The sequence below is a fragment of the Phocoena phocoena genome, chromosome 11 (genome assembly GCF_963924675.1).
Source record: "Phocoena phocoena chromosome 11, mPhoPho1.1, whole genome shotgun sequence".
In the NCBI taxonomy this organism is placed as follows: Eukaryota; Metazoa; Chordata; class Mammalia; order Artiodactyla; family Phocoenidae; genus Phocoena; species Phocoena phocoena.
Genome location: NC_089229.1, coordinates 101,519,531 through 101,539,148, shown reverse-complemented (window position 1 = coordinate 101,539,148; position 19,618 = coordinate 101,519,531). Strand labels below are relative to the sequence as shown.

Here is a 19,618-nt window from a genome sequence, read left to right as displayed (position 1 = left end):
AAAGGAACACAGACTGTAAGATTATTTATGTGAAATTCTAGAAATGGCCAACTAATCTACAGTCACAGAAAGCAGACCAGTGACTGAGACCAAAGTGGGAGTCAACTGCCACAGGACACAAAGAAAATTTGGCGGGGACACAAATGTTCCATACCTTTTTTTTTTTTTTTTTTAATTTATTTTTGGCCACGCTGCACAGCTTGCGGGATCTTATTCCCTGACCAGGGATGGAACCTGAACGCACACCCTCGGCAGTGAAAGCACAGAGTCCTAACCACTGGACCACCAGGGAACTCCCCCAAAATGTTTGTGGTTTTTTTTTTAATAGATTTATTTATTTTTGGCTGCACTGGGTCTTCGTTGCTGCGCGCGGGCTTTCTCTAGTTGCTGCGAGCTGGAGCTACTCTTTGTTGCGGTGTACGGGCTTCTCATTGTGTTGACTTCTCTTGCTACGGAGCACAGGCTCTAGGTGCGCAGGCTTCAGTAGTTGTGGCTCGAGGGCTTTAGAGCGCAGGCTCAGTATTTGTGACGTACAGCCTTAGTTGCTCCGCGGCATGTGGGATCTTCCCGGACCAGGGCTCGAACCTGTGTCCCCTGCATTGGCAGGAGGATTCTTAACCACTGCGCCACCAGGGAAGCACCTCCCCCCACAAAATGTACTATATCTTGATTGGAGTAGTGGTTGTTACAAGGGTGCATGCGTTGGTCAAAACTCAAACTACACATTTTAAAAAAGGTGCAACTTTACTGTATTTAAATTAGAATTAATAAAATTGATTTAAAAACACAATGTTAATGAACAATCTGAAAATGAAAACAATTCCACTCACAAATACCATCAAAAAGAAAATATTTCAGAATATATTTAACAAAAGCACAAAAACTTACACTCAGAAAATTGTAAAACATTGTTCAAAGAAATTAAAAATGGGAAAACACCCCATGTTCATGGATTAGAAGACTTATTGTTAAAATGGCAATACCCCCTACACTGATCAACAGATTCAACCAAATCCTTATCAAAATCCCAGCTGCTATCTTCGCAGAAATTGACAAGCCGATTCTAAAGGGACCTGGTGTAGCCAAAACAATCCTGAAAAAGAACAGAGGACCCACACTCCTGAATTTCAACACTCACTACAAACCATCATTAATCAAGACAGTGTTAGTACTCGCACAAGGACAGACGTATAGATCAGCGAAACAGAATTCAGGATCTAGAAATAAACCCATATATATATCCATGGTCAACTGATGTTTGACAAGGGTGCCAAGACACTTTGATGGGGAAAGAACAGTCTTTTCAACAAATGGTGCTGGGGCAGCTGGACAGCCACCTGAGAAAGAATGAAGTTGAACCCTTACCTCACGTCATAAGTAAAAATTAATGCAAAGTGGATCAAAGACCAAAATACTATAAAACTATGCTACATGTTATAAAACTCTCAGAAGAAAACATGGGGTATAATCTTCATGACCTTGGATTTAGCAAAGGATGCTTACATATGACACCAAAAGCATGAGCAACAAAAGAAAAAATAGATCAATTTAAAGCTTTTGTTCTTCAGGGAATTCCCTGGCAGCCCAGTGGTTAGGACCGGAGCTTTCACTGCCGGGGCCTGGGTTCAACCCCTGGTTGGGGAACTAAGGTCCTGCAAGCCACGTGGCGCGGCCAAAAAGAAAAATTGAAAAAATTTTGGGGGAAAAAAAAAACAACTTCGTTCTTCAAAGGACACCATTAAGAAAGTAAAGACGACCCACAGAATGGGAGAAAATATTTGCAGATCATATATCTGATAAGGGACTTATGTCTAGGATATATAAAGAACTCTGATAACTCCACAATAAGCAGACAGCCCAATTTTAAGATGGGCAAAGAATCTGAATACATATTTCTCCAAGAAAGATACATAAATGGCCAATAAGCAAATGAAAAGACTCTCAACACCATTAGTCATCAGGGAAATGCACATCAAGACCACATCGAGATACTACTTCACACTAACCAGATGGCTAGACTCAAGGAGTCAGATAACAAGAATGTGGAGAAACTGGAACCCTCATATACTGCTGGTAGAAACAGAAAATGGTACAGCCTCTTTGGTAAACAGGCAGTTTCTCAAATGATTAAACACAGTTACCATATGACCCAGCAACTCCACTCCTGGGTATATACCCAAGAGAACTGAAAACGTGTCCACACACAAAAAAGTACACCAATGTTCACAGCAGCACTGTTCATAAAGCCAAAGGTGGAAACAACCTAAATATCCATCAACAAGTAAATACAGCACCACATATCCATGCAATGGGATGTTATCATTCAGCTATGAAAAGGAATGAAGCACTGATCTACAACATGGATGAGCCTTGAAAAAATGATGCTGAGTGAAAAAAGCCAGTCACAGAAGACCCTATACTGTATGATCCCATTCATTATGAAAACTCAGAACAGGGTATCTATAGAAACAGAAAGTAGATTAGTGGTTGCTCGTGGCTGGGGAGGGAGATGGGAAATAGAGGTGGTAACAGCAAAGGGTATGGGTTCTTTCTGAGGTACTGAAAATGTTCTAAAATTGACTGTGGTGATGGCTGTACCCATCTATGAATACACTAAAACCAAAATTATACTCTAAGTGGGTGAATTGTATGGAATATGAATTGTCTCTATAAAGCTATTAAAAACCTGTACTCAGCAATCACTTTAATCCCCGTAAGCATGTGACTGATTTTCTTTTTACAATTTTATTGCCTTTTGACTTCAAAATAAGTAAATGAGCAATCTCACTAACATACCTTTATTATTTAATTCCTTTCTTCCAAGTGATTCTGTTAAAACATTATCATAATTCAAAATCTAAAATGAGAACTTCCTAGTGGTCCAGTGGTTAAGACTCCACGTTTCCACTGCAGGTGGCACAGGTTGAGCCCTGGTAGGAGAAGATCCCACATGTCTGGCAAAAAAAAAAAAAAACTAAAAGGAGAAAAAAGGGCTTCCCTGGTGGCGCAGTGGTTGAGAGTCCGCCTGCCGATGCAGGGGACACGGGTTCGTGCCCCGGTCCGGGAGGATCCCACGTGCCGCGGAGCGGCTGGGCCCGTGAGCCATGGCCGCTGAGCCTGCGCGTCCGGAGCCTGTGCTCCGCAACGGGAGAGGCCACAACAGTGAGAGGCCCGCGTACCGCGAAAAAAAAAAAAAAAGTAAGGAGAAAAAAAACTTAATGATAATAGTTACCAGGTGTAGAAATCTGTGTGTGCCAGGCCCTCCTATGCCTCAGCTCATTTGAATCTCAGCATAACCCTATGGAATAAGCCAGTAACTTGCCAACGAAGAAGCTGAGGCTCAGAGAGGCAGCTTGCCCACACTTAAGCACAGCCTGGACTGGAGCCAGTATTATTCCAATGAACTCTCTTTTTTCCTTATTATTTCACCTAATATACTTGCAGCTTGAAATTTAAATCATTTTACCAATTTTTCCTTATTACTAGGATAAATGGGTTGGCTTCAACCTGCTTAAAAACTATCCGCCTGGGACTTCCCTGGTTGTGCAGTGGTTAAGAATCTGCCTGCCAATGCAGGGGACACAGGTTCGAACCCTGGTCCGGGAAGATCCCACATGCCACGGAGCAACTAAGCCTGTGCGCCCCAACTACTGAGCCTGCACCCTAGAGCCGGTGAGCCACAACTACTGAGGCTGCGTGCCACAACTACTGAAGCCCACGCGCCTAGAGCCCACGCTCGGCAACAAGAGAAGCCACTGTAATAAGAAGCCCGTGCACTGCAACAAAGAGTAGTCCCCACTCACCCCAACTAGAGGAAGCCCGCGTGCAGCAACCAAGACCCAACGCAGTCAAAAATGAATGAATGAAAAATTAAAAAAAAAAAACTAACCCCCTAACAACCAAACAAATGTGTGATCTGGGATAGAGGTGAGGGACAACATCTCTAAAAGTCACTGTGGGGACAAGTGAGGATGCCTGGATATGGATGTTATTACAAAATTATTGTTAATTTTCTTAAATGTGAACACGCTGATGTGGTCATGTGGGAGAGTGTCCCTATTTTTATGAAGCACATGTCAAAGTATTTTGGGGGAGAGGGAAGTAACATCACATTGCCAACTTACTGTCTAATGGTTCAACAAAAAAGGGACTTCCCTGGTGGTGCAGTGGTTGAGAGTCCGCCTGCCAATGCAGGGGACACGGGTTTGAGCCCTGGTCCGGGAAGATCCCACGTGCTGTGGAGCAACTAAGCCCGTGCGCCACAACCATTGAGCCTGTGCTCTAGAGCCCGCATGCCACAACTACTGAAGCCCGCAAGCCTAGAACCTATGCTCTGCAACAAGAGAAGCCACCGCAATGAGCAGCCCACGCACCGCAACGAAGAGTAGCCCCAGCTCGCCACAACTAGAGAAAGCCCGCGCGCAGCAACGAAGCCCCAACACAGCCAAAAATAAATTAATTAAAAATAAGTAAATAAATCAAAATTTTAAAGAAAAGAAAACATAAAGCTAATGTGGTAAAATGTTACCAACCGGTGAATCTAAAGTAAAGGTATGCAGGGCTCACCTCTATTTGTCTTCAAACTTCACTGTATGTTTGAAACTTCTCAAAGTATAAAGAAAAAATAAGATCTGAAGCTTTAAAATATTATTTCACTTTGTGAAAATTACTATGTCAAATGCTTATTCACTTAGATGAAATTTCTAAGAAAAAAAATTTATAAAATTATACTCTTATCAGACACCAGAAACAGTTTTGAATCAAACACTTAAAATCTGTGAATGAAAACTATGAATGCCAACTTATAAATGTAAAGAGAATGATGTAATTTGAAAATAACTATTTGGCAACTATGATGTACTGATTGACTCAGGCAAAGAAGCATGCAAGGATTAAAATGGGTGAAATTTTGATGAGAAACAGGATGTTTACATAGCCTCTCCCCACCAGGTATGTACTAATTATAAGAGAAAAACAGTAACTTCACAGAGGAGAGAGCTGGCAGACACCACCTCAAACCAAGCAATGAAAGTTAATAATAACCATCACCATGGGACCAAGTGACATCACGTGACTCCTGATATGATGCCCTAAGGACACACCACTTCTTTAGCACACCTGCCAAAACACAGAACCTGAATCTCATCATGAGAGTGCATACAACAAACCCAAATTGAGGGACAGTCTCAATTCCAAAAGGTCAAAGTTATGAAAGACAAAAACTGAAAAACCACTCTAGGCTAACGGAGCTGAAAGAGACCCAATAGTTAAATGCAACACATGATCCTAGATTGAAAACCCTAGCCAGCAAAATAATTTCTAAAATAATACTGTATTTAAAATCATAAAAATATATAAATTATACATTAATATTTTGGGGTCAGTTGACAATATGATATACTATTATCTAGAAATTTTATTCAGTATTAATTCCCTGATTTTGATAATTGTACTATGGTTATGTAAGAAAATGTCTGTGTTTTTAAGGCATAAAAACACAGAAGTGTTTAGGAGTAAGGGGTATCATGTCTGCAACTTACTGTCAGGGAACAGACCGGTGGTTCCCAGAAGCAGGGGTGGGTGTAATGGGTAAAGGGGGTAAACAGGCACAAACCTCCATTTATAAAATAAGTAAGTCGTGGGGATGTAATGTACAGCATGGTGACCATGGTTAACAACACTGTACTGTACAAGCAACAGTTGCTGAGAGATCTTAAAAAGTTCTCATCACAAGAAAAGAAATTTGTAGCTATGCAGTGTGGGATGTTAACTAGACTTGCTGTGGTGATCAGTTCTTAACATACGCAAATATGGAATCATTATACTGTTCACCTGGAACTAATGTTGTATGTCAATTTTAAAAAGGATAGGTGGATGCACGAGAAACACCAAGCAGTGCCTGGAGTGCCCACAGTGGGCACCAAATTCATGTTAACTTTTGTCATGAAATGCAAGATAAAAATTGACTATGAAGAAAATTCAAAACTTAAGGCTTCAAATATGAACAAATATGAACAAAAACACTAATTCTATCTTGGGAAGAAAACAATCTTTCTGTTCATGGCTGTTATGATAGTAAACAACTAAAAATAACCTCAATGCTCCACTGAGGACTGGTTAAATAAATCAGAGCATGAACGCTCCACAGCTATTAAAGTCATAACGTATGCTATGAAAGGGCATCCTGTGTCATGTAATATTGTTAACTGAACAAAACAGGATTCAGAAGTCTAAGTAAAAGTATGAGCCTACGTTTATAAAATATTTAATACACACACATGGAGAAAAGGGAGGGGGCAAGGAGTACAGAGTCCCTCAGATGCTTGGGGGTTCCTGCAGGATGGACACCAATGTGCTGGGGCTGGAGCCTTCCTATTAAATCCCCTAATGCTCGGGTCTCTCTCCAGTTTCTGCTCCTTCACATGCAAGAATTTGGTTTGCATCGAGGCTTCTCTTTTTTTTTTTTTTTTTGCAGTACGCGGGCCTCTCTCTCACCGTTGTGGCCCCTCCCGTTGCGGAGCACAGGCTCCGGACGCGCAGGCTCAGCGGCCATGGCTCATGGGCCCAGCCGCTCCGCGGCATGTGGGATCTTCCGGGACCGGGGCACGAACCCGTGTCCCCTGCGTCGGCAGCCGGACTCTCCACCACTGCGCCCCAGGGAAGCGCTCACTGTGACCTTTTAACTGCTTTTCCACACTAACTTGATAACCCTTGTATCTCCTAGGTTACAATCCCAAGAATGGGAATTTCATTGATCCAGTTCATCTTTTCTTGCAAGATGTGTCAGATTACCAGCCAGGATATAGACTTACTTCAGCCGGGAGGAGGGAAAAGGGGCAAAGTGCAGGTAGAGCAGCCAGATAACCTCCAAAAATTTTTGTAGAGCTAGGTGGCAGATAAGACAAACAAATAAACAGAAGAACTACTCCTTTCTGTTGAGCTGTCACTTCCCCAGGTGTGGGGAACTGTGATTAGAATGAAGCATCACATTGATACCTGACTATCTTATTTGTACATAAACTCCCATTATGGAAGAATGAGTCCCATTAAGTAGTAGTCATACAAATCATTAAATACTTAACAGAGAAAAACTAAAAACTGAAGAATTCCAAACCATCAATAGGTAAGCACAAGTAAATCTAAAATTCTAATGATAAAAGGGGTACATTTCTGGGCCCAGATTTTCAGTTTCATTTTCCTATATAGGAAGCTAAAATAAGGAGCAACTGGCAATCCTAGTGGGGTCACTACCACCCCACTCCCAACAATCAGAAGGGGACAGAAGAGTGAAGAGGACTGCTAGTATAAGACAGGGAGGAGAATTTGGAAACAAGCTGACTCTTCTTTAAAAAGCAGGGGATAGGCTTTCCATGCTGATAGCGCTCTCGCAAACATGGTGAACGTTCCTAAAACCCGCCGGACTTTCTGTAAGAAGTGTGGCAAGCACCAACCCCACGAAGTGACACAGTACAGGAAGGGCAAGGATTCTCTGTATGCCCAGGGAAAGCGGCGTTACGACAGGAAGCAGAGTGGCTATGGTGGGCAGACTAAGCCGATTTTCCGGAAGAAGGCTAAAACTACAAAGCAGATTGTGCTGAGGCTTGAATGCGTTGAGCCGAACTGCAGATCTAAGAGAACGCTGGCTATTAAGAGACGCAAGCATTTTGAGCTGGAGGAGATAAGAAGAGAAAGGGCCAAGTGATCCAGTTCTGAGCTTCATATTTTGTTTTGTTATGAAGGCAATAAACATTTGAGATTATCTTAAAAAAAAAAAAAAAAAGCAGGGGATACGCTGTCCTACAATTGACCTCTTCAGTACAGCACTAAAACATTAACCTAGGAGGAACTGGGGTTTCTTTTTATAATATTACATATTACTCGTGAAAAAGTTTTTCTAAAAAGTTCATTCTTGGGCTTCCCGGGTGGCTCAGTGGTTAAGAATCCGCCTGCCAGTGCAGGAGACACGGGTTCAAGTCCTGGTCTAGGAAGATCACACATGCCCCGGACAAACTAAGCCCGTGTGGCACAACTACTGAGCCTGCACTCTTGAGCCCATGAGCCACAACTACTGAGCCCGTGTGCCACAACTACTGAAGCCCACGCGCCTAGAGCCCATGCTCCGCAACAACAGAAGCCACCGCAATGAGAAGCCTGCACACCACAACGATGAGTAGCCCCAGCTCACCACAACCAGAGAAAAGCCCGCGTGCGGCAATGAAGACCCAATGCAGCCAAAATAAAAATATTTTTTTTTTAAAAAGTTCATTCTTTTCCACCATTCTCTTAAGCCTCCTAGAGAGCTCTTTTCGTCTCTCATTCCAGGACAATGTAGTTTTAGCCTTTCCCTCTTCCTTTTCCCAACAGCCTTCTCTGAAGTCATCTCCAGGCTCTTCAAATCACCAACTCAACATACAATTGATTTTCAATTGTAATTTTCCTGTACCTCCCTGCATCACTCAGCAAGGCAGACCTTGGAGCTATGCAAACCATCCTCTAACCACTCACAGACCACTGCCTGAGCGCCTAAGGACACTGTCACTGAGCAGCATACCTGCCAAGATCTTCCAGACCACGTGTTATAGGACAGTCCACAGAGTTTTTTAAGTCACTGTGAGTACAGCATTCCATTACTTGCAGCCAAAAACATCCTTACCAGATACCACCCTCTCTATGCACCCAACACTGTCAGTTACCTAGTCGCACTATTCAAAGCCAGTGACGAAGGTCCTTTCCTGTTACTGCTACCTGCAGCATTTCACAACCACTCCACTCCTAGAGTTAAGCCCAGTTACCAATACCAGACTTAATCTAAAACATTTAGTACCCAGGACATTCTTAGTCTAAAACTTTGTTGTCATTCTTGCCCAAAACTTCACTGCCTGAATAAAAAAGATTAACACAGGGGCTTCCCTGGTGGCGCAGTGGTTGAGAGTCCGCCTGCCGACGCGGGGGACACGGGTTCGTGCCCCGGTCCGGGAAGATCCCACATGCCGCGGAGCGGCTGGGCCCGTGAGCCATGGCCGCTGAGCCTGTGCGTCCGGAGCCTGTGCTCCGCAACAGGAGTGGCCACAACAGTGAGAGGCCCGCATACCGGAAAAAAAAGATTAACACGAGTGGGCCTGGCATTCCAGGCTTGCTGCAGCGTCCCACCTCCTGTCTGTCAACCTCATTTTTCACTAGCCCTCCAAATGAGAGAACTCTGATTGCAATGCGCTTACTCACTGTGACCACCCCCCCAGCCCTGCCTTCCACAAGAAGCACGTCACTCATGAGCCCTGTGGCCTCTAAGCTCCTGCAGCCATCGCTGCCACCCAGTCATTCACCCTTTCCTCCCTCACAACATACTCTAATTCCCCAGGGCAGCAGAAGAGCCACCTGGTCCCATACCTCTGCAATTATTCTGGGGCTGTTAATGTTAATAAAGATGACAATAACAGACAGAAGGGAGACTGGGATTCTAGATTCTCCTTTTGTTTGTAATTCCACTATCACTTTGAAAGCTTGCATAGTACAGAAATCCAAGTAGAGTTATAGATAATGAAGAGGGCTCCATCACCAAAAGTGATGAAACTCTAGTAGTATAAGGACACAGGCATCCTCGACATTGTTTCTGAGAGACACGTTTTCCATTATGTTGTTAAAGCAGGCATCCAGCCTCCCTTACCGGATGTTGGGGACCGGGAGGGGAACGTTCTAACAACGTGTGGGATACTAACCCAAATCATACCAGCCTAAGAGTGAAAAAAATTAAATCCCTTAATTATGGCACAAGTGAAATTTCTCTAAGTCACCTTCCCCCTATATAACAGTGTCCCCTAAGCAAAGAACTCCAGGACACCGATTATAAAAATTGTCTCCCACACCTAAAAGACTCTGCAAACACAACCTTCAGAGAAACAGAAGAAACACAATGGGAATGGGGGTGAGAAAAGGTCTGCTGAAGAAGTAGGTCTGCTAATTTAACACATTTTCTGTCAAGCAAATCACCGTCCTCAGTGCACTGCTGCTGAAACAATGACGACTCAGGGGGGGTGTTCATGAAAAGCAACTGGCCCGGAGAAAACACTCTCCGCTCCAGCTGACGAATCACGCCACTCTCAGCTGTAAGAACTTACTCCATTCTCGGCAATTATTAACGGGAGTTGATTTGAAGGTTCAGCATTAAAAACATGAAGACTTTAGAGTAACCGTGGCTCCATCGCTGCCTCTGTTTTCACTTAACTTGGGGGGTCATGGGGGGCAAAGAAGGAGGCACAGTCTGTGGTGACACCACTCACACGTTCAGTCCAGGGGCCACACTCATGCAGCCAAGCCACCCGCGGAAAGCCGTAGCGGCTCGGCCGGGGGCCAAACCTCAAGTGACCATGACAGTGTGAGACGTACCAGAACACGACCATGTGCCTGGACCAGCCAAATGCCCATCTTCCAGCCCATGCGAGATCAGGACACGGAACTTTCCATACATTTCTACATAAGCCGCACCCCGCTTCCCACGGGAGTGTGGATAAGCTGCGTCACGGAGTCACTACCGGGCAAGGTGGCGTAGGGGCCAGACCCCACACCGCCGGCCGCCGGGACTCCTGGGCGCCCGCGAGCCCGCAGCGTGTCCTGCACACGGCTCGGGCCGCCACCACGCAACCTTCGCTCCCGACCCCACGACGCGCGCGGCGCCGCATGAGCGGAGACCCCACGGGAAGGCGAGCGCCCGCGGAACAGCTACACACCTCTTACAGCCTGAGGGGCTGCGTCCCGGCAGGCGGCCGCGCACGCGCGCACGCTAGCCCCTCCCGCTGCCGTCTCCGGTCCTGGGAGGCCCGAGGGAGGTCCCCGCTTCGTCCCTCAGGAGTCGCAGCGCCCTCTCCGCATCAACCCCCCCAACCAATCCTCTTCCCCTAAACGACTCCAAGAAAAGAATTAACAAAGCATCCGTTTCCCAGATTTCTGACGTGCAGCTGCTGATGACGGCACACCAAGCACAGCTAACTCCCTCAACCCCACACATAAAAACATCACAGGTTCGCACCCAGGACGAGGACTCCCTGTAGGGAGGGGCCCCCGCCCGCCTCAGGGCCCGGGGTTCTTCGTGTGACCGCGGAGGGCGTACTCTGGCTGCACGCGGCCCCACCACTCACGCGGCTGTAGTCCGGCCCCGAATGTCACAGCGCGAGGTTGGGAGAATCCCGAGCTTGGTACCACCATCCAGCTACTCCTGTCTCGATCTAAGAACTACGGTAAAAAACCTTCCCGAGTTTTCCGGTATAAACTAGTATTTGTTAGAGGCTCCGGTAGAGAAGACATGATGAAAGGATCCAAGAAAGAGTCCAATGAAACAGGAAAATACAGGGAAGCGGAGAACAGGTATCTGCAAAGTTTCACCGGCAAATGAGAGGCAAGCCCCAGGCCAGAACCTTCAACCGGTCTCCACTCAAAGTTATAAGTGTGAATGCTGTTCAATTTAAGTGAACAAACAGAAGCGAACTGAAAAGAACAGAATTCAAGACCTTCATCCTCCTTTATGAGTTCCTCATAATCTCAAAATACAAAATCTTAGTTTGAGGACCTCGAAGACAGTGAAAACATCAATTAAGCTACCCTCAAAGTAATGTATATGCAGACAAGATCTCCACAGAAAAACAAATTCATGTAATCCACAAACACATCAAGTATGGATTTGCAGCTTCAGTTTGGTACAAAATTAATTTGTAAGACACGGACCCCAACACAGCTCATAACTTTGGTCCTAACCAGGGAGGTCGGTGACTTTCTGGATCAGATACCTGTGCCCTGCATGCTGAGAAACATCCGAAGGGAATCGTAGGCACGCTGGACAGAGGAAAAACCTAGGAATCACCTAGTCCACAATTGCCTTTTTATAGATTGGGGCATCTGAAACCAAGTGAGCTGCCTAAGATCACAGCTCCAGTTAATGACAGAGGTGGGCCCACAGTCCAGGTTTTTGGCTCTCTCTGCTTGATCCCTTTTGAAAGTATCTTCAATCCCATCAACTAGATCTAAGCCCATCTAGTCAGAAGCTGTGCCCTCTGTCCCCGGGGCTCTGTCCACACCCACTTTTCACCTGACCCGCCCTGCGCACTGGCGGGTTTCCCAGCACTCTGCCAGAGCCCCTCATGCTTACCCCCAGCCCAACACACCACGAGAATCCAGCACTCGGCTTCTCCTGATCAAAGGGCAGATAGGCGGTGGTACCAAATGCTGCCATGCTGCCAGGTCGTATTTTAGGCTTCCCCTCTGTGTTCCAGAAAATTAAGCAAGACCAAACTGAACTTCCGTGGTAGAGCAAGCCAGGTGCTAACATGGGCTGTCCTTCAGAGATGAGAGGTTATTACCCTTTCTACAACTGGAGAAGCTCCCAGTTTGAAGCTTTGAAGCTTCACATGCAGCCAAGTGAAGATGAAGAAGAGGACTTCCTCTTCAAGACACTGGTCTAAGCAGAAAAGGAGCTAGTGTTCACTTTGGGTTGAGTGACACTCTGACGGAGCAGTCCCCTTTTTAGGGTTTCAAGATCTGCCCCTCTGGAATTCCCATCCTGTTCTTGGCCTTCCTTCCTCAGAGAAGGGGCACACCCTGAGTCTTAGAAAACATTTATCATCTGGTATTTTCCATTCAATAGGTTACTCTGACAAACTACTAATTTTTCTTTTTTTGGCAGCGCCGCGCAGCATGCGGGATCTTAGTTCCCTGACCAGGGATCGAACCTGCACCCCCTGCAGTGGAAGCGCAGAGTCTTAACCACTGGACCGCCAAGAAGGTCCCACAAACTACTAGTTTTAAAATAATCTTAAATCCCCTATTTCCTTCAGTCCTGCTCAAATGCCATCTTCTCAATGAGGCCACCCACACCTAATCACCCTATTTTAAATTCCAACAACCTACCCCCTCAACTTGGCTCTCTCTATGCCAATTTGTTTATTATTATCTGTCTCCTTCCACTAAAGAGGGCAGGTATTTTTTTTGTTATGCTCACACCTGTACCTCCAGCACCTAATAAACTGCATCTAGCACATAATGGATGCTCAATAATTATTTGCTGAAAGAAACAAAAGAAATCATGAACTTGTCCCTCTGTATTCAGCAGAAGTTTTTGTTTTTCTTTTAATTATTTTATTTATTTATTTACTTTTGGCTGCATTGGGTCTTCCTTGCTGTGCGTGGGCTTTCTCTAGTTGCAGAGAGCTGGGGCTACTCTTCATTGCGGTGTGCGGGTTTCTCATTGTGGTGGCTTATCTTGTTGCAGAGCACGGGCTCTAGGCACACGGGCTTCAGTAATTGTGGCTTGGGGGCTCTAGAGCACAGGCTCAGTAGCTGTGACACACGGGCTTTGTTGCTCCGCAGCATGTGGGATCTTCCCGGACCAGGGCTCGAACCTGCATCCCCTGCACCGGCAGGCAGATTCTTAACCACTGCGCCAGCAGGGAAGTCCCAGCAGAAGTTTTAAAAAGGATCTTCTGAACCCCACGTTATTAAGAACCGAAGAACTGTACATTTGCACTGTGGAATCTTGGCCATTACTTCTATGTCTAGCCCTTCATTTTATAGATGGTGAAAATTAAAGTAGAAGCAGTGCGATGTAGCAGCAGTAGCAAAGAATTTGGTATCAAAGAACCTGAGATCCAGGTGAGTCTGTGCAAGAAACTTAGCCTCTCTAACCTTCCAATTTCCTCATCTGCAAAATTAAGATAATTCCTACCTCCCAGTGATGGTTAAGGATGGCTATGAATAAAATAACATTTGGAAAATGTACAAACTATACAAGTGTCCTTTTTCATTAGGCTGTTTGACCTGCCGAAGGTCACAGACATAGTTAGGGTCAAAGCTAGTAATAAGAATTCAAGTTTCCTAACTCCTGGTCCAGGGCATCTTGTGTTGTGAAACTAGCCTTCTGGTTCCCCTACTCAAGGCCAACTTCAACCTTTCATCTAGTTTAAGGCCTTTTCACCTTCGTATGGTTGGAATCTCTTTCAAAATTTGATGGAAGTGACAAAGTACAGATACGTACACCAACACAAAGTCTCCTATAACCCATCCTTGGGCCCCAGGCTCAGAGACCACTGATAGGCCTGATGTACTAATAAGTTACTCTCAGCAAGTTCTATCACTTATTTTCGTGTTTAATAATTCACGCCTAGAGCTCTTGATTCAAGAGGCTGGATCCAAGGAAACACCAACAGGAGCCCGAATTAAAGACACTGCCCCCAGATCACCATGCTGATGAGGTGAGGGACTTAACCCACATACAACCACAACCAGGAAGGCAAAGGATTCTGTACGCAAAGCAGGAAGCTCAAGAAAAAAAAGTAGACAGGACCATCACATTATTTTCATCATGCCGCTACTATATGAACCAGGTAATTCTACATGACCATTTTCAAAGAACCACCTGGAAGCCCCATGGTTGGTTTCTTCTCTAGAGAAAATATGCCCAAAATGTTTACGATGGGATTCCCCCCTGCAACCCACCCTATACCCACCATGATAAACTCCAGACCAGATTACTGAAGATCGTCTATCGTCCCTTACCTTACTCTGGTTAAGTAAGACAAGCTACTTACTCACTGTAAAGATCACTTGGCTAGCAGGAAAAAAAATAGTACTAAATCTTTTTTTTTTCCCTAATAAATTTACTTATTTATTTATTTTTGGCTGTGTTGGGTCTTCGTTGCTGCACGCGGGCTTTCTCTAGTTGTGGTGAGCGGGGGCTACTCTTCGTTGCAGTGCGCAGGCTTCTCATTGCAGTGGCTTCTCTAGTTGTGGAGCACGGGCTCTAGGCATGTGGGCTTCAGTAGCTGCAGCACGCGGGCTCAGTAGTTGTGGCTCATGGGCTCTAGAGCGCAGGCTCAGCAGTGGTGGCGTCCTGGATTAGTTACTCCACAGCACGTGGGATCTTCCCAGCCCAGGGCTCGAACCTGTGTCCCCTACACTGGCAGGCGGATTCTTAACCACTACACCACCAGGGAAGTCCCAGTACTAAATCTTTCGGGAGATCAATTCACCATTCTTCACTCTCGAATCAGGACAAAACATAACCAGTCTAACCTACTAGAATGTTAAACAATTACAGAACACTTGATATAAATGAAGTGGTTCTGAATTTGATAATTTTCTGAGGCAAAGAAGGTGTGCCATGAGCTTCTTTGGTAATCCATCCAGTTAAGCAGCTAGTTATAGATATTTCATAATACCAACTACTGAATTCAGTATCATTAATCTACTGTTGTCCAGCTACACCTCAATCTCCTCCTCTGAAAAATTAAACCACCACTTAATCCAGGGCACAAAAACACGTGTGAGCATGTTTGGGAATTTCTAAATATGTTAACAGCTAACAGCTTTTATCCCTGAGTTGTGGGATACAATGTTAACAGTTAATAGCTTTTATCTCTGAGTGGTGGGATTATGGGTGATTTAAGTCTCTTACCTATATTTTATATAATGATTTTCAAGTCTTATATAATGATTATGCATTGCTTTTAAAATCAGAAATTTTGAACTTAAAGCGTATCTACACATTCGCAGATTTTTGGTCTAATGATTACAGGACCCATATTTGGGGGGCAGCAACATACAAGTCCCTAAACATATCCCAAAAAACAAGAATCTGGTATATTGACTTCTAAAGAAATCCTGTACATTCAAGGCTAATTAACAGAGTAAAAAGGTTTTCTTACATGCAAAAATAAAAATATCCATGCTTTGGGGACCAGTTCTCTAAGTGGGAGGTCTTGACCTCTTGCAGAATTGCAGCATGAATGCTCCCAGACCTTCAGCTATCTAAGATATTGCCTTGCTTTAGATAAATAGAAGCCAAGTCCTTGAAGATTCTGCTTCCTAAATTTTCTATAAATCCATGGGTTTAGCTTGGTGGTCAAGGGTAAAATTAGTTCTTTCCCACAGCTGAAAACTGGTTTCCTAAAAAAGCTGATACCCAACTTCTACCACTTGGTATTATTCATCATTTCTATCCTTTAAAGTTGCAGTAAATTAAGATCTTATGGGGCCCCTGCAGCTGTCCAACCGAGCAGGAGTATTGCTTCTTGTTTGTTTGTTTTTAAGGCTCTTCCAGTGCATCATAAACTCTACCCAAGGGATTGTTTGTCAAACTTTCAGGACAATAAACTATTAGATTAAAAAAAAAATCACTTAAGCAAAATAAAAATAATTTACTTATTTAATTATACTTAGAGAATCAAAATTGACCATGTTCTCAGTGAATTCTGCACTCACGGAGTCAAACTTGCTAGAAGCCTAAAAATTACTTTAAAATTTTTAATTTCTGACAATTACTGAAAACTTTAAGTTATTAAACTTTGCATTCATCAAAACACATGTGAAAAGGATTACAACAAGAACTGCAGAGGTAAAAGTCACTATCCTTAGGTATCCATCTAGGGAACAACATCTCCAAATTATAAACAGATACGGATAATTACCAAAATACGTACACGTTGGATTCCAAATATTCAATCGTGTTTTATATACTTCAAATAGCACACATTTTAACTACAACCACCAAAAAAGTGTCACTTCCAAGAAATACTGGGCTCCGAAGAGAAAACACTCATCTCAAGTGGCCCTGATTATTCACCTGTAACAACGATTTTTCATTTCTGTTATACACACAGATTGGACCTCTCAGATCAGGTTACATTGCCTTTAGGAATTCAAGCTGCTAATACTTAGAAACCACAGGTTCATTACTTAGAACATAAAACGTTATTTATAGATTACTCGACTTCTGTAACAACTTCGGGCAAGATTACTTCCTTCTATTTTTCCGTCAGTAAAATCGGAATACATGCATTTTTGCAAGATCAAATTTTTCCACAGTATTTTTAGACGGGGTTCTTAAACTCTAAACCCGTAATTCGGCAGCACCTCAGTCCTATTACGTTTCAGGGAGAAAATGGGGCAGGGGCAAGTTTAGCGGCACCACCACGGCATTGTCACCACAACACCTCCCACCGCAGCCACCATTTTGAGCAGCAGAATTAAAGTGCTGAGGATTTTCACCAACTAAAAGGAAACACGGGGTCCTCGGGACGGTTGGGGCACAAGTCCTGACGCTCGGCATTCCCTAATCTGTCGTTTCTCCTCCTCAGGCGGCGGGAGCCATCGTCCCGCTCACGTTTTTAGAAAAAGCCGTGCTCGTCCGAGTCACGTCCCAACTTTGAAAACGGCGTGCGGCGCCGAGCCCCCCGCACCCGGAGGCCGCCGCATTGTTGCCGCCCGCCCGCGCGCACCCTCCGCCGCCGGGCGCGCCTCCCTCGGGCGGCGGACCCACGGCCCCGCTCGCCCGCCCGGCCGCGCCGGTGCCGCACCTTTGTCCGGGGCCGCGGCACCGGCCGGCCGCGCGCGCTCGACCCCAGGCGGCCGGGGGAGGGGTCGGGGCGCCGGCCAGGGGCGCCGGCCCGCTGCCCGGCCCCACAAAGCCCGCCGTCCGCTCCCCCGGCCGCCCGGCCCGGCGCTGCGCTCGCAGGGACGCCGCCGGGAGTAACGGCCCAACTTTCCCCGCCGCCCGGTCCCCTCAGCCCGGACCCCGACCCCCGCCCTCCCGGGCCGCCCTGGGGCGCTCTCCGCCCTCAGACCCCCACTCAGCCCCTCAGACTCAGCCCCTCAGAGGTCCCCGCGCGCCCCCGCCCCCCAGAACCCCACCCGGGTTCCGACCCCCGACCCCGGCCCGGCCCGCGCACCTCAATCTCGAAGTCCGGCAGGCTGAACGCCGTGCGGAAGAGCGAGCAGAAGTGCGCGATGGCCGGCACTTCCCACCACGAGCGCAGCTCGCCCAGCCCGGCCGCGCCGCCCTCCTCGGGGCGCATCTCCGGCAGCGCCGCCGCCTCCGCGCCCGCCGCCCGCCAGCTCCCGGCGCCGCTCCGGCCGAGCTACCGAGGCGGCTGCCCCGGGCCCATCGCGCCGCGGCCCGGCCGCCCAGCCCGCACAATGTCGCCGCGGCCCGCGGGGAACAGATGGGCCGGGGGCGGGCGGGGGCGGGGCTTCGGCACAACAACAACCCCGCCCCCGCCCCCGCCCGCCGCCCGCGGGCCGCGCACGGGCGGGGGAGGGGCGCCCGAGGGCCGGGAGGAGGGGCCGCGGGCGAGCACCGCCCCCCGCCCCCGCCGGGCCCCGCCCCCACGTGGCTGGGGGTCGCGCCCCTCTGAGGAGGGCTGGCTAGAGGCGCCTCGTGGGGCTGCGCGCACGTGGGGCTGGGGCTGCGGTTGAGGGGGAAGGGGGAAGGGCAAAGGGGAAAGGGGAAGGGGGGAGGGCGAGGGGGCGGACCCCGCACGCGGGCAGAGCCCACGGGCCGCCTGCTCCCCGCCCCCGCCCGGCCGGCTGAGACCGCGCCTGAAGGCGCACGTGCGACGCCCGGGGGCGCGCGGGGCGCTGCGGGCGCGTCTTGCCGGCCCGGGGGGCACCGGGCGCCCGCGCTCCAGTCCCGGCCCCGGCTCTGCCGCTCGGGGATCCGGGCGGGGACCTTCAGGCGCGGAACCCGCCCGGTGGCCGCACTCAACTGGGGCGTTGTGGAGTGCGCCTCCGGATAATTCTCTCCCTCACTTTATTCCCGTCATTTTGGTAACCTGTTTTTATAAGGCGGCATTAAAAAAAAAAACTTAAAATGTGTATTTAACTGTATGTTTCATGAAAGAAAATACTTCATCCAACACTGGAAAATGTGTATTTAACTGTATCTTTCATGAAAGAAAATACTTCATCCAACACTGGCTCACTCCGCCTCCCCCCCGCCCCCTGCCCCAAGCTTACGCAGTTCTGCTCTTCTATTACCTGGAACTATTGGCTGGTTTAAAATTCACCCTCAGATTCTACCGTGTGTTTTAATCTTTGACCAAAATGAGCCCATATCTAAACGCCCCCAGAAGCAGGGGCTGCATTTTTGTGTGTTGAACGCGCGGCTCCTCGGCAGATGCCCTGTTGACAGCTGAGGTGTGGGAAGGGTGACACCCTTGAATTAGACGTTTTCGGGACTTTCTTCCCCTGTACGTCTTCATTTCCCCACGGGTCAGCCTGACTTGCACACCTTTCCCTCTCTTTTGTGTAAGCTTCCTGCTTCCCTTCACGTTTGTTTCTAATCCATTACCTCCTGCCTCTGCTTCCCCCCCTTTTCCCGGATCTCCTTCCGGCTCCTCCCTCTGCCCTTCATCCTTGTCCTCCTTCCCTGCCTCTCTGTGGTCCGGCCGCCAGCCTGGTAGTCGCAGCGCCTAGGCTGCCACATAGCAGGAAGCAGAAAGGTGACAAGACTGGGTTACTCTCCCCACACCACGGCCCCGTCCTGGAATCCAGCCAGACTCTCCTGGAGCCGGGGAGCCCTGGTGGTGGCCGAGGCCCCCTCCTCGGCACCCTCGCCCCCAGGCTGCCTTCTTCATCTGAGGGTCGCCTCGGCGTCCACATGGGCCTCTTTCTTTCTCTCCTTCTCTAGCTCTGGTCCTCTGTGCTCTCACCGGGCCAGAGCCGGTCCTGGCCCTCCAGCCCAGAGGTCTTCTGTGTCTCCTCGGGGTTCCCCGCGCTGGGGCTCCAGCTAGAGCCTCGCGTTTGCACCCACCCCTCCCTCCTGCTCTGTTGGAACCGATACCCTGAGCCCTTGAACGTT

General features: G+C 47.6%; 2 protein-coding genes across 2 annotated transcripts in view; one reads left to right on the top strand and one right to left on the bottom strand.

The window, feature by feature from the left end:
• CECR2 (CECR2 histone acetyl-lysine reader) overlaps positions 1–17,834 on the bottom strand; it is a 156,889-nt gene extending 139,055 nt beyond the window's left edge. Inside the window, 1 exon segment of the mRNA XM_065888239.1 lies at positions 17,709–17,834. Within this exon segment, the coding sequence (XP_065744311.1) occupies positions 17,709–17,834 (126 nt within the window).
• Positions 7,394–7,702, top strand: LOC136131126 (large ribosomal subunit protein eL42-like). Its single transcript, XM_065887859.1, has one exon. The coding sequence runs from the start codon at positions 7,394–7,396 to the stop codon at positions 7,700–7,702; it is 309 nt and encodes a 102-aa protein (XP_065743931.1).
• Positions 17,835–19,618: the final 1,784 nt, after the last annotated feature.